General features: G+C 52.8%; 1 protein-coding gene across 1 annotated transcript; it reads right to left on the bottom strand.

Moving 5' to 3' along the window:
* Positions 1–12434: 12434 nt before the first annotated feature.
* PV07_08789 (uncharacterized protein) lies at positions 12435–13276 on the bottom strand (the record flags this gene model as incomplete). Its single annotated transcript, XM_016395983.1, has 2 exons — positions 12435–13152; positions 13203–13276. 2 exons carry the CDS (start codon positions 13274–13276, stop codon positions 12504–12506), a joined length of 723 nt encoding a protein of 240 aa, XP_016245839.1. The 3' UTR covers positions 12435–12503.
* Between the last annotated feature and the right edge of the window lie 2254 nt (positions 13277–15530).

Here is a 15530-nt window from a genome sequence, read left to right as displayed (position 1 = left end):
TGTGGCTAATTTCCAGCCGTCGTATCGCGGAATTCAATCGGTTCACCCGTTCCAGTTGGATGAATCGGGGGTCAGGGTGGCGTGTCATCGCCTTCTCCCGGGCCAGTGTCAGCACCTCGGCGTATCTGTTGGTCATACCAAGCTCCTGCCAGCGAGGATAGGAGTGGGTGTCGGGTTGTAGGTCGAGGGACATGGCCATGGCCATTTCCTGAAGGTCCTCTCGAGCACGTTCCTCGTCGGCCGCGCTGCCAAAGAATTCCTTGAGGGTGAGTTTGACCGTATCTCGTGGTGGCGCGGGGGTGGGGCGGATGCGATAGGCAATGGCGTGTGTCGCGTAGGAGGTTGTGGGGTTTGGCCAGGTGAGCACAATACGTCCATGAGGACGGAGGAAGTAATCGCGGATCATACAGAGCAATCCACGTCGGCGTTCAGGGACGAGGATCTGGATAACACCGCAGAGGAGGACCACGTCGAATCGGTGAGGAACGTCGTCAGGAATGTCAGATGCGAGCTCCGGGGCTCGAGTCGAAGGGCCAGAAGGGGCTCTGGTCAAGGCCTTGGCGTTGTCGATACCGTGCCGGAGCCTACTCACGGTGGTCATGTCGGCTTGGGCGAAGGCGACGTTACGGAGACGTTGTTCATCGGCAGTCTGGATCGCCTGCTGGCAACATCGCCCACTGATGTCGATCCCAATGACATACCGGCAACGGGGCGCAGCAAGGTGAGCATTCCAGCCAATACCACAGCCAAGGTCGAGAACAGTTTCAGTGGACTGGAGGTTGGCCACTTGGATAAAGTATGGGAGAGAGAGGCGGTCGAGGGCGTAGAGGAAGTCGTAATTGTCAGCACGCCTGTCAAATCTCTCCTGTGCCTCGAGTGCCGTCATGTAGTGGTTTTCAGGCATCACGTCAGGAGGAGGAGGAGGCGGAGGCGGAGGCGGAGCAGAATCCATGGTTACGTGGTAGAGCGAGACAGCGAGGGCGAAAAACGAAGAAGATGTTGTAGATCTTGAGGATTGGAGGAGGAGGACAGTGTTTATAGAGACAAGGAGGAGTAAGAGAGGTCGGAAGGAGGCGAGAGAGGACCTTGAAGTAGTTGAAGCGGTGGCAACGGATGGTAAGAGGGCACACGGTAGAGAGTCAAGAGTGAGGAACCCATGGTAGAGGAAGAGTTGCCCTTTGGTTGATCGCCGACATGTTGTGGTTGGTGCGGTAGAGCCTTGCCTAATCTGTGCTTGGCCGCCAACTCTGTCTTCAGTCGTAAAGCCTTGCTTCATCTATGCTTGGCCGGCCAACGCTTTCTTCATTCGACTGCCAACTTGGATTTCTCGGCGGCAAGGCCTTGTTTCATGTGTGCTCCCTCTCCAGCTCATTGCGTACGTGGATGTGGCCCTTGTTAGCCAGCCACTGTAGACATACAAGGCTACCTGGGGGGAAATCCAAAGACCCGGAACTGGAGCGAGGAATCTCTGTCTGTCTAGCTATGCCAGGCGCTATAGGACATTTGAAGAGAACGACTATTTCAACTTGTGAAAATTGCCTGGAACTCATGAATGCAGATCCTCACACACCAGGCACATCCCTCGATAGTTGACAAAGGTATCGCGATGTCTGCCAGTCTTCGATCGCGCGTCTGAGATAATCAACTGAGTGCCTGATTAGACCCCAGCGATGTATGCACATGACAGGAAACCTCACGGTCTTGGTACTTGGTATTGATCAAATCAAAGACACGAAGAGCGTTCCCCATCTCTCTTTCCAAGTCTTCTTTCCAAGCAAAGAGCTACGTCAATCCGCGCCTCAATAATGAAAATTCCCCCCTAAGACAAGACAATCTGTTGACCGGACCGGTTCTGTTCCGTCGAGATATCCATGTTGGCGTGTCTTCAATCTCTTGATGGCCTCTTGCTGTGTAGGCGAATGCGATGCTCATGGAGTCTTGTGCATCCTGGATATCTGTGTTGGTCATCCGTCGATCCTCCACCAGCTTCGACAGTAGAAGTTAGTCAGCGACCCCGCCCCTAGATTCGATAGCTGGCTAGGAATTCTCGTTTGTCTGGGAGATGTCGAACAAAAGCGTGGGGTTGGATTGGACGTTGGATGGAGAGTGAGCCATAAGGAGTTGTTGGACCGAGTGGGCGGCGCAGCGCAGTTACAGCGCAGTCAGTGTAGCGCAGTCAGTTCAGCGCAGTCTGGCCAGCGCAGTCTGGCCACCGTAGTCACAGCGCAGTGCGGTGCATTGTTTTGTTTTGTTCTCGATGCACACCACGCACTTACCGACTGACTATGCTGTGCTTTGTTTTGTTTTGTCTTATTGACTATGTTCGCTCGCCTTTGTGAAACATTAACAGATGGGATGACATGAGGTCCAAAGTCGGATGATGCCATCATTTGTCGCAGGAGCCATTTCAGCACCGGGATCGTAGCTTTTGGGCAGCTTTGCTAGACGTCAAAGGAAAAGATGGAGTGGATGACGATCAGCTGGGCGCATCAAGAACTGCGACAGGTCCTTCATGATGCATGAATGCAGCACCGACACAAATGCAAGCGCCTGCGATGTACGGGAGCCACAATGCAGCCGTTCCTATGCACCGTTGAAAAACCATTCATACCATTTGGAATTCGGAGATGAGCCAAGTCGACATTTCTCCTCGATGGATCGGCACAAGCTGAACGGTGTACAACAACAAAGGCCTGCTTATTCGAACCCATGAGCCGTTCTTCCCCGAGCGAGCTAACTTCGAGTTCGACGCTGGAATCGGAGTGAATCCTATTGTGTTCTATGATCCACTGGGACGCATGGTCGGGTTCTTGTACCACGACCTTGGTGGCTCTTCACATGGCACGCACTGTGGGAGTCTGGCAGTGGGGATGCAGATCAGAAAGAGTGCGCAGAGCAGACTTCAGTACACGCCGCAGCTCCTCTGGTAAGTTATCAGGACAGTCTGGGACGCGACTTCCTGGCTAGGGCGCAGAATCGGACTCAGCACATAAATGGCATACCAGGAGAAGAATCCTACGAGACTAGAGCGGTGCTAGATATTCAAGGCAACCGTAGGCGGTTGATTGACACCAGAGGTTGGCTTTCTGCGATGGATACTTTTGGCATGCTCGGGCAGCTGATCCATGAGACAACGACGGAAACAGGCCAGAAATGGTGCGTCTTCGATGTAGGAGCAAAGCCCATGCAGACTTGGAGTGCCCGGGGAGATGGCTTTCGTACCGAGGACGACCGGCTCTAACGGATGACATATGCCCACGATATGTAAAATGGTAATGAAGCTTTACGGGAGTTGAAGGTCTATGGAGAGACCCTGCCGAATCCAGAATTGGGCAACACCAGGATCAGGGCGGTGGAATTACGCGACCAAGCAGGGGTACGAGGCGTTTGATTTCAAAGACAATTTGAATTGCTTCAATCCAATGACAAGCCTTGCTCGAAAGCACAAACACAGCTTGGATTGGTCACAGCCAGTACCGCTGGAGCCAAGAAGCTACCAAACGGTCAATGAATACGATACCGTCGATCAGGTCACCCAAATTACTGTCCCTGGTTCAACGGTCCTCAGCGCGACCTACATACACAGTCGACAACAATCTCCAGAGCATCTAAAGCAGCCCAGATCGTCACCAACTTCTCGATGCCGTCTCTCACCTTGTTGAGAGCAGCGGAAGCGAGCACACGGGGCAGAATTCAGGAGCAAAACGCTTCATTCCGGGCAACAAGCTCACCACCAACCTGCCCCCCATCCGGGCGACGGCAACGCTCTGTCAAGATACATAGATCAGCACAAGCACGACAGCGCCGAAAACATCCTATCTGTAAGACACATTGGCACTGATCCCACACATCCAGGATTGACCAGAGAGCATCGCTATGATGAAAGAAGCCAGATCAACCCAAGCGTGGCCAGTAATCGTCTCAGCGGGACTCCAGCATCGGCGGTGCCAGAGAAAATATATACGAGGACGACTTCCGATGTGGTATCAGCGGCAACTTTACGTCTTTCCCGCATCTGAGCAGCGTGAGCTGGGACTCACGAGACCAACTGCGGTCTTCATCGAATCAGACCGTCACCAACGGTGGCCCCCCCGAAACGAACGTACCACGTCTACGACGGCGGCAGCGAGCAGGGGGAACGGGCGGTGACGGAGGGGGAGGAAAGCGAGTAGTGGTCGGATTGGCCAAGGGCGGCTATCCGAGCATGGAGTCTGGTGCGCCAGTAGAACAAGTTGGAGCTTCCACCTTGACGCTAGTCCAGGCCACTGCGCGCTTCAGGCAAATGTCCAACAATCCCGCAGTGCGTGACGAGAGCGTCGAATGCTTTCAAGGGCGGGCTCGAGTATATGGAGATGTCGCACTGGATTTCTCGGGGAACGTACACGGTGAAAGAGGAACGTGCGATTCATCGACAAGCCATTGAAAACAACAAGATGATGTGGGGACTGGATGGAGCATGCATTGGCGGACTCGGCCCTGGTTCCGCTTCGTGCTCTCGGCGATGAACCCACCCCGGCGTATGAGTGTCTGCGGAAGACCGGGCTGCATGGGTTCACGAGGTGGTTGGTCTATGGGACCGGGCAGATCACAACGACCGGAGTCGTGGAGGCGGCGGGGCGGGGAATCTTCCAACCTGGCGTTCTGGCTTGGTGTGGATATTGTACCATCGTTGATTACGTTTGGAGATCGGTATCTGCATGCCGAGACACGGCGCTTTGCTGTGGCTCAATCATTTGGCCAAGGGAATAAGGGACGAGGCTGGTCTGGTGGTGTGATGGTCACTGGAGTGCAGGGGCTTTGTTCCCTGCACCAAAGTATACAGCCATAAAGATATCACCAGCTGGTGATGTTTGTTGCATGTCAGTGCAGAGCCAAACTTGCATCATCCATTCCTCTGATCTCCAGCGCCTTCTTGTCTCCTCGCTCCACTCTCATTCATCTTCCGCTGTTCATTGTGTTGACCTAAATGGTAGCAAAACAACAAAGGACAAGCCCAGCAACCGTCCAGGCGTGTCCGCAGCCCAGCTCTCGCCCCACTTTGGCGCATGGCATGTGCAGGGACCGAGTGACATTCATCTCTGCATTGTTTACAGTGTTCCCTTGTTCCGTTCCCATGAAACGCCGTATCTGATATCCGGAATACGGGCTTGGCCATCGGCCGAGAAGGGGGTGCTGCTATTGGCATCCTAGTCGTGCGAGGCGTGGTCTGCAACTCGGTGCTCGAGCATTGAATAGGGGGATGCGAATCCAATCCATGTCGACCAGTCTGGAGACAAGACGAAAAGACAATCACCAGGCGCCGGCCTGCTCAGGCCAAGAACTGGATGAAGACTTTCAGAGAAGGGTCAAGATTCGCGCGGCTGAGACTGTTTGGATTCGTTCACACAGCACAACAGAGCCTCAACCTTTGAGATAGTCCTTCGTACTGCAATTTCATCAGTTAGTTGCTTATTGAGGCTGATCACATCGATTAGATCTGTGACTGATATCTTGCAGAACCTCTATCCTCCTGCCGATGGTAACGGGTGTGATCCTTCAGCCGATTGGTTGACCTGGAAAACGCACCGCACTCTCACCCCTTTCCCACCCAGCCTTGTCGGGCCGGAATAATAATACTCCATTGAGCTACAACTAACGCCCCGCAGCCTTGCTACGCGAGCTCCCAAAATAGAGGAGGCTACCGCATGATGAAAGTTGCAGACCCCCTTCCCCCCCAACCTTGAATTTCTGGGGATAGAGCGAAATATAGGAGCTGGAAACAAGAGATGGTGTACAAAATGAACGCTGAAAAGAATCTGATCTTTGGGATCCGTTTCGACACTGAAGATGCACAAGAGCTGGCCAAGGTGGAATACATTGCCTCCCGCTTAGAAGGCGACGCGCGGGTTGTGGTCGAGGACTGCCCACCAGCCTTTGCCCCTGCACACTTTGCCTTCAAACACCTCTGCGATATATGGAATAATGGAAACTTTTTGACTGCAAGAGAAGTACGAAAGCCCCGGGGCCGGAGCACGGCAGCAGCGCGCGGATTATGCTGAACAAGGCAAGGCAAAGACTAAGGAAGCGAGATTGGAATCGCTTCGTGAATCAAACACCGATTCCCTGGGCCTGGAGCATTCAATGATAAGTCCGACAGTTGACAAGTTGCAAGCTGGGGGAACCCAGGAGCAGGGAAAAGCGAACCGTCAATGAACAGCCTGGGCTTCTCTGGCGAAAGCAAGGATCCAGGAGCCAATGAGTTGGTACACACCGGGAATGACATGATGAGAGCGGATCTCATCCATACGCTTACTGTCGACGCTATTTGGCCCCTGGACGTGAGGAGTAGCAAGCAGATCAGAATGGCGTTAGATGTGACACAGATGGAAGCTCTGTAGCTGTTTCGAAGGTGAGTATCAAGCCGATGTCATCCATCCCTATGAAATCAATGGACGGAGGGGCAACACCTGAAGGTCGGCAAGAACGGACAGTCTGGAACTCTGACGATGCTACAAACGGGGGTACGGAAGGGGATTTGCCTCTTGAATGACCTCAAGGTCCAGGATGGAACGCGAAGCATGATTGAAAGATCCATTTGGCAAATACCAGGCGATCCCAAGAATCAATGAAGGAAATCAAGAGCAGGCTATCTGGGCAGGCAACCCAGCAGAAACGAACAGGGGCTGGAGGCCACAAGATGACCCAGGATGGCGTCTTGTAACAGTTGGGTTCCCCAGGCTACGGATCCTGATCTGGTAAATCTCGATGAGACCAGGAAACCAGATCAGCCTCGGTACCCAGGCGGGCAAGGCGATGAAACAGGGGAATTTTGGTGGCAGGCATCGTGAAGTCAACCTCCAGGATCCCCTCTCACAACAATTTCGAATATGGATGGGAGCCTGGCCCGGAAGTATTGAATCTGGGATTTGTTGGGCCCAAGGTATTGAGGAAAGGGGTGTCTCTGGTCATGAGAAACCGCAGCCCATGAATTTTGAACGTGACCAATCAATATTATTCGATAGCAGTAGATATTGGCGGATGGTAGCAGGAAGTTCCGAAGATGCCAGACGTCTGGCGGTCCTCGTACCATCAAGTTTCTCGTTTGGAGGCGAAAATTGGCCGGAGAGAGGGAAAAGGGTAACAGAGGCGCAACCCATAGGAGTACCAGTGGCAAGCGAAAGCGTAGACAATGAACTGATTGATGTCCTCAGGAGTAGGAGGAACTTGGCACTGCCAAGCCCTTGGCACCTCCGGCCTCTGGAACAAAGGGCTTTCGTTCCCATGGGTTGTTGCAGATAGCATATCAGTGGGCGCAAGCAGGACAAACGTGGCCCGATGGTAGGCCAACTGCCTGCAAAACGAAAGAAGAGTGAAGAGATGGCGAAACGAACGGCACGTGTGTCATATGCTTGGCGTGCACGAAGTCACTGCGGAAGACTTGATTTCTACCGCACCGATAGCTGGGTTTCTTTGTTCTTTCTACAACCTTCACACGCTCTAGACCGACTTGCGACGCTGACACTGCGAGTTCACACCGAGCGACGCCCGAAGAACGACACACAAAGACACACACTACAGAAGTGGCCAAATGGCCGACGCTCATGCAGCAAACATGTTGCGATCTCCTGCAATCGTGCGAACGCGAGTCGGCGACGGCAACGACACGGCAGCCCACACTGACACTCCGACAGCAGCAGCAGCCCTGCCGGCCTGGGAAACTGGAGAACCAGACATCGACGACAATGGCGACGTGGTGATGCGACAGACGGAGACACTACCTGCCCAGATGCCTGCGGAACGAGACGATACTGCTGGAGCGCCGGCAGTGGCACAGTCGGGACCGAACGGACCAGTTCACGAGGAGCAAGTGAACAACGAAGAGAGGGCTCCGCTGCAACAGCCGAAGGAACGAGACAAGTTCCCCAAGGGCTTCGTCTTTGGTCCGCAAGACGGGCACATCTGGTTCACCTTCGAACAGATGTGTGAAGTTGTGGATGGCTGGGACCTCGGGATGGAAGAGTCTGCCATCGGGGGAAGTCTGAACGTCATGGATTGGACAGCCATCAGGGAAAGGAGAATGCGACAACGGGGCGAGACCATTGCACCCACCGCTTATTTGCTCACGATCAATTATTCCCAGCCTGGTGTGGAATTCAGGGAGAAACGCATTGACTGGGGATCCGACGTCCTGCAGAGGAAACCGAAACCGAAGACGGCAAACCCCGACGAGACCTTGAACGAGAAGAAGGCGTTGACCTCTGCAGGCAGATACCCGCGGCTGGATGACGACCATCCGAACTGGGAAAACAAATTCACAAAGGAGCAGATCAAAGAGATCATTAATACACCCCGCTTCACCAAGCAAGATAGACATCAACTGGCTCCCGCATACTTCGACGGCCGCGGAAACTTGAGGATGTCGCAGCCCGTGAACATGACCATCGCCGAGGAATGGGTGGCAAAGGCGGATCCACTGATAGAAGCAGCCAAACGGGATCCGAGGGGAGTCAAGTGGCCAGACGACCTATGGTCTGAGAAGATGTTCCGGAGTCTCCTTGCAAGGTCTACAGATACGCTGGCGCGGCTACGCTCCTCTGAAAAAAAGACCACTGAAGAGGTCCATGACGACGAGCCTGGCAGTTTCATATGGATATCGGAATTCCCTGGTGAAGAGGGACCGGCGGACCAGCTGGAATGAACGAATGCGTGGTCACGGTGCAAGGCCAACGTATCGGCGAAGACGGCCAAAGGCGATCAGAAGCAGAGACTGGATGTCACGATGAGGCTCTTGGATCCGGACGACCCGCACGTTGGATTTTGCAGGATTCTGTTGGGGGCGAGAGGGGAGGTGCCATACGGCAGGAGGTCGAGAACAAGGCCACACGCTGGCGGATTCGGAGTCACGGCGCTGGCTGGACATGGAACTACGACATGGCTGAGTGCAACACTCCCTTGTGCGGCTTGGTGGCGAAGACTTGGGGATGGAATGAATGACATGATGAAGACAGGCTGATGTATGTACGGAGGCGCGCACCAAAAGTGTTGGTTCTGCGCTAGTTTTAGCGCATAGACTAGTCAGTTAGGGCCTCGGCATGGTCGTGTAAACAGTCTGTCACCTATTTTGTGTGAGGAACTGCTGGGATAGACATAACTAGACCTAATCGCTGTCCTGGCCACTGTTTTTACTACTGTCCTAGCCACAACTGTGATCGATCGCTGGCCTAGTCACTGTCCTAATCGCTGTCTGTCCAACCGTCCTGTTCGCTGTCCTATTCGCTGTTCTGTTGATTATCTCGATCGCCAGGCGTTCTGTAGATTAGCCATTCGGCCACGCCTATAGTAGGCAGGCTTACTTGTTCGACCTCGCCGTCGCCTACCCTGTAATCCTGTAGGTAAACGTGCTTATGTAAATGGCCTACCTTCCGGTAGCCTCTGTAGCTACGCCTGGTGTCTCGGCCTTCCTTATACTCGTTGCCGCCCTCGAGTCGTATAATCTCTTGAATATTACGTAGAATGCCCTCTATCCATAGCTAAATCTACTCCTATAGAAGGCTATTCCACCCCTCTTTCCAGGTCTTTTTTAGTTCGTTTATCGACGGCGGAGGACCGCGAGATATCGTGGCCTTTTTGAGCCATGGCCAGGCCTTTTCTAAGGCGTTTAAATCAGGTGAATTAGGAGGATGTGGAAGACGAGGAATTCGATAAAATTGATAGATTTACTGCGTATACCAGTAGGCGTGAGATGATACGTTATCCTCCTGGACTATCGTCTCAGATCGCGATTTCTAGCACTCCTATGCAAACGGGATAATTAATAGCTGGACGATAAACTAGATTACGATTCTATTAGTAAATCACATAGAAAATAGCGAGAGAAGGCATTAGATCGCCTAAATCGCCTACCTTAATATAGCGATACCAGTCAATGCCACCTTTACCTTTCCTAACTAACTTACCAGTTACCTCTATAAATCGCTAGGTTAGCTTTTTACCACCTTTATTCCTAAGGCCTAATCGTCTCGTTCCTATCTATAACTCCTACTCCTCCTTCTTGATCGGTTCCAGTTCCTTATTCAATCGATCGACGTATTCAGTTACCTCTTAACGCTCTTTTACTGTCTCAGAATACTAGATAAAATAAGGGCATTTTAGATCGTAAGTAAAACAGCCCTAGAACATGAACTTAGAGAAGCCTTTCTAGCGATTACGAATAGCTAACTTTATAAAGGCCTCGTCCGCTCGCCGCTAGATTCTCTACCTTCCTCGTTTACCTAGCATAACTGAGGTTTCGTCGCTCCAGATAACGTTCTTCTAATCCTCTAGCGTCTAGTCCTTATAGCGTAGGCAGAACTGTAATCGAACTGAACGCTAGGCCCTTAATAGACTAGGTTTTCTCGTAGGTTTGACATTCCTAAGGTTATTCTTACGTAGAACGCGTAGAACAGAGGACGTGCTAATACCTAATTCATAGGCTAAAACGTCGCTAGATTTCTCTCTGCCTAATCTATTCTTTTCAATAAACGCCAGAATACGTTATTTAACCTCGTTAGTTATCTCCTTAGGTCGTCCTGTCCTAACGCCGTCCTTAACATAATGATTGAGAATGCGAGGATCCTCCTACGGACGATAACTACGCTCTTTTGCCTTTTGAAGAATCCTCCTAGCCTATCTCGCAGGGACTTTAATCCAGACCTTAACTTACTATGGCGAATAGCCGAGCGATAATAACGTAAGTGTCTACACTCGTTACGCTGGCGAATAGCGAACACTAGTATAGTCAGTGGCCTGTTCCTGAGGGAGAGGTCTCTGCGCTCGCGGGTTCTGAGGTATTCGCGGGCGCTGAGATTCGCGTTCACGGGCTTGTTCTGCATACAAATCAGTTAACGGCATGGCCAAATGTACGAGATTAACCATAGACAGACCTTCCTGGGCCTTATTCCCTACCTGATATACCACTGTTGGCGATTGCGCAGGCATTGGAGGCAGTGTGATTGATGTGATTGTTGAGAAAAGGTGCAGGGCAACATACTAGGCGACTTCTGTTTACTATAGAAGATTGGCCGCGGGGTGAAAACCTAGTCCTACAATGGCCTAGAACAGGTTTCTAGTCTATGCGCTAAAAACTAGCGGGGTCAACACTTTTGGTGCGCGCCTCCGTACAGCAAAGCGATCCCTATCGACGACCCTCTACGCTCGGAAGTCAGAAGCGCCATCAATAGCGATCCTCTCTACCAGCAGAGAGGGGTCCAACTCGAGTCCTACGAGGACATTTGGCAGGAGGCATCAGCGGGCCATCGGTCCTAGTCAGGCAGCGTCGCATGGGGATGACATTTTCGATACTATCCCGTAATATCAAGAAGCTGACTGGAGCAAAAGATAATTCCTTTCCGGGAGCTAATTAACAAAATCATAGTACCTGTTGGACTGCGAGGGCGACAACCAGATTGAGCATTCGCGTCTAGACTGGGCCTTCTAAACATGGCACCCAAATCGCCTAATCGGGTAATCCAAAGGCCCGTCGTGTCACAAAGCAATGGATCTCGAACTCGACACACTGTCACGTGCCACTTGAAACTGGGTCTCTGGGTACAATCATTGTGCCACTTGGGATTCGGCGGCGGATCTGGACGCAGCTTTGGCACCTTATGCGGCTTCGATCCGAGTGGCTTGTGTGGGACCAACTTGGATTCATTTATATAAGACTCATTGGAAATCCATCTAGGTAGGCTTCGGCCTTTCCCACTTGCTCCTGCAGTTCGGCCGTTTCGCCGTGACTTCGATGGCGTTCAATCGATAAAAAATGGAAGTCCAAAGCACAGCCAGAGGATGTTCAAGATACGGAGCAAAATACTCATCATGAGTCTTCCAAATACTTGATTAGCGACGGCCCCGGAAGGACTCTCCCGTCCAACCACTCTTTTTTCCTTGTTGGGCGGATAATAGAGAACCTCTGTTGTTGATGAGTCATGGAAGGAGCTACATTACTTGCAGGTCGATGAATACGAGACGAGCCCTCGTGGCAGGAGAGGGAGGAGCAACGTAGGATGGATAGGATAGGCTTTGGTTAGTCATGTCGAGGTCCACCGACGCCAGGTTTTGGGAATTGTGCACATATGCTCCCGCAATGCCTGTGTACATGTCGAACCCATGGAGCCTTGCCACTCGATGAAAATGGACACTCGCCCCGTCACGATGGTCCCGGCAACTTTGCTGCACATAACAAGCTTGGGCTGAACGTTTTTTGAGACTCGACGCCTCCTGACTCGCCTTCTCTATTCAGCTCCTCTCACGTGATAGTCCGAGGCCGCCTAGCTATTTGAGGAAGGTGGTCAACCAGCCACCCCAGCTCGCCTCGGCGATTCGGAATATCATTATTCCATACTACCGTCTTTTTTTTGGGTCCCCCGGAAGAATCATATTCCAGCCGTACCGCTATCTCCTATTCGATTAGTCTGAGCAATTCCGAATAACAACCTTCCACACAGATCCGCATTATTGATACAAAATGCACATTGTCTTCGCTCCTACGATAAGAAAAACGTGACTGGCCGTTCAACACCGTTGCCGAATATGGCGCGATCATCCTCTTCCATGAGCACCCACCGCGCGTGGGTGGCCTCGGTGTATTCGTGTAGCTTTGTCTCCAGAGACTCGTCCTGCTGGTCCCAGAACCGGTTGAATTCCATCACGTGCCGGGCGGCGCCGTCCTCCTTGTCCCCAGTGGTTGTCAGGAGCCCGCATTCCTCGATCCCCGAGTTAAACCCCAGCACCGACTCGTAGCAGCTGCCCGCGCCGTCATGGAACATCCACCCCCAAGGGGGGAAGCACAGGGCGCTCTCCTCGGAGTCCATAAGCTTGATCCTGACGTGGTCCGAGGACTGCTTCACGCGCCGGATGGCGTCCACGTGGCTCTTCCCATCAAAGAAATTGGTGATAATGCGCACTTTCACCCTGCGCGGTCGGAGGGCCTCGAACAGATGCAAGATCTGGTCCACGCCATCGTCTTTGATACACCAGCACGAAATGTCGAGCTGGGCCAGTCGGGGATTGCGCATCTGGATTTCCAGCGCGGCCTTGATCGTTTGCAGCTGGGGTGCGGGTTCGAGCAGTTGCGATTCCGCGTCGAAATCTTGCGTCGGAGAACCGGGCAAAACATGGGGCGTCGACCTCGACCTTGTACCCTATCGTCAGTCGTCTGGTCTCGCAAAAAGGGCAGTGCTTACTCTGATGGGATTTGACGCCGTCGCCGTTCCTTCCGAGGCTTTGTTAGACGCCGCTGCCGACTCTTCTGAGGCATTGTGGGACTTGGTTGGACTCTAACTCAGAACCGAGGCGAGGCTATTGGGTGGGTGGTTGATAAGAGTGGAAGAGGTGGGTGTGGCGAGACTAAGGTTGGGCTGCCTGGAGAGTAATATAGCTCTGTGTTACTAGCCGCCAAGGAGAAAAGAATGGCCCGTTGGGATGATGGGTGGAGAGGAGACGCGAATCTCTACTGAGAATGGCTTTAGCTTCAGTGACTGACCAGTACTTACCCCTGGTCCGAGCGGGAACCACTTGCGCGGCTGTCAGAATCACTGTCTGGTGCTTCTACCAAGTGAGACCGTAAGCAAGGAGCCAATCACTTTGCTCCAAGCTGCTGGATTGATCAAGTGGCGCCAACACTAGTCGAGCAACCCAATGGCCCGTTTGGAACTATGCCCACTTGGCAATAATGCCATCCCCCCTTCGCTATCACATGCAATGAGTAGTCGTCAGAATCATCACCTGGAACAAGCCCCAGCCGATAGTACTATCGTGGGGAGGAAGAAGTACTGGTCTTGGTTGGCTTCATTGCCCTGCCAAAAATACTCCCACTGAGAGAACAGACTGTCCATTCACTATCACGTGGAGTTGGCCAACCAGTCGATTGATAGCCTCACTCCGGTACTGCAGCCGATACCATGTGCACTCGCCAGTATAGCTTCTCTCCTCTACCGTCACATGAAGCAAGCCTGGTATCCCTGTATTGTTCCGTTGACAGCCTTGTTCACGCCTTCTGGCTTCAGCTGTCGCCAGAGCTTTCAGTACTGGGCCACCGTGCAAAGAGAGGGTCAAACAGATATTCACCTGTTGATCTGCTACGTGAAACCAAGTTGGTTGACGGCTTGACTGCCACTGTGTGAGAATCTGGGGAGTGGCAGGCCCAGTCGGTGTTTCCGTCACGTGACTCGACAATACTATGATTTTATAGGCCCGTCCGACAAAAAAGTGGGACAAAGGACCATCGCCGTCTCAACACCTTGGCTTGATTGGCAACCCTGGCTCAATTGAGCAAGTACGGGTAGCAGTGCTCTGTTTTGCCTTGAGCCAGACCGCTTGATACCCAGTTGGGATAGGCGGCGACAACTTTGGGAACAAAAATGCCCCTAACCAGCCACCCTTTCAAAGCTCATTTGCCCAGCAACTCCAAATTCACGTAAATGTGGATCGTCCCCCTTTTCAGCGGTGCTCCAAAGCAAGACACTGGATACAAAACGCCTCATAACCCCTCCGCCCTTCCAAAGCTCAGCCAAAGCAAGGGGTGGGAAGACAAATGCTGCCCTTCCCAAGCTCATTCGCCCAGCAATTCCAAATTCAATGTGGATCGCCTCACTTCTCAGGAGTTTGCTTCAGAAGCAATGCTCAAACAAACCTTTCCACATTAGGCGGGGCTAGCATTACCCCCTCCTGCGGTCATGGCAATTGCAAGCAAGTTTCTCCGGTTAACCACTTCTCCACGAGTGCAAATCCTACGGTCTGCCACCTTTGCCAGAAGGAAGAAGGGCAAACACTACGGGCTCCCACGCGAACCACCGCTGCATTCAATCCAATTCCAGGACGGTTTGCTGCGATGGAATGGATGGATGCCGTGGCTTCTGGCAATGCCTGCAAGAAACTACTTTCAGCTGCACCGAGGGCATAATGCTGACCCTCGATGCTCATATTTCTACTTGTATGCTCGTGGACGGGCATCACAGGCATCACGGGCATCACAGGCATCACAGGCATCCCAAACATCCCGAACATCCCCAGCAGGCCCAGCCTCAGCCCAAGCCCAAGCACATTCGCCTCACCCTCCCCCCTCAGCCCAATCCTGTCCCCATACCTATGCTGATGCCCATCCCCATGCTGCCACCTACGCGAATGCTGCGCCCATGCTCGATCCTGCTGCTCTCACGTTCGCCGCCCTGGAAACCTCCCTCCCCCTCCCCAGCTCCGTCACTCTGCCCATCCAGGCTGTGATGTGTGTCCGTTCCCCCTCCAAACTCCAGGCAATCAGGAATGACGGACCCACGCTAACACATTCAAAGAAGAACTCCGCCTGTATTGTAATTCGCGCCCGCCAGACCGTGCTTCAGCATCAGATAACGGCTGGCCCGCCGGTATTTACATGAATGACGCCTTGACCGTGTCATGTTGGTAGATCTTCAACTGGTGATTCAGCCATCAGAGCACAAGACGTTCCTGCGGCTGCTTTGCTCGGGACCTCTGTTGATGGACGGAGTAAAACCATAATACTCCGTACTCAGCGG

Source organism: Cladophialophora immunda, assembly GCF_000835495.1.
Source record: "Cladophialophora immunda strain CBS 83496 unplaced genomic scaffold supercont1.5, whole genome shotgun sequence".
Lineage (NCBI taxonomy): Eukaryota > Fungi > Ascomycota > Eurotiomycetes > Chaetothyriales > Herpotrichiellaceae > Cladophialophora > Cladophialophora immunda.
This window is presented reverse-complemented; position numbering and strand designations above follow the sequence as displayed.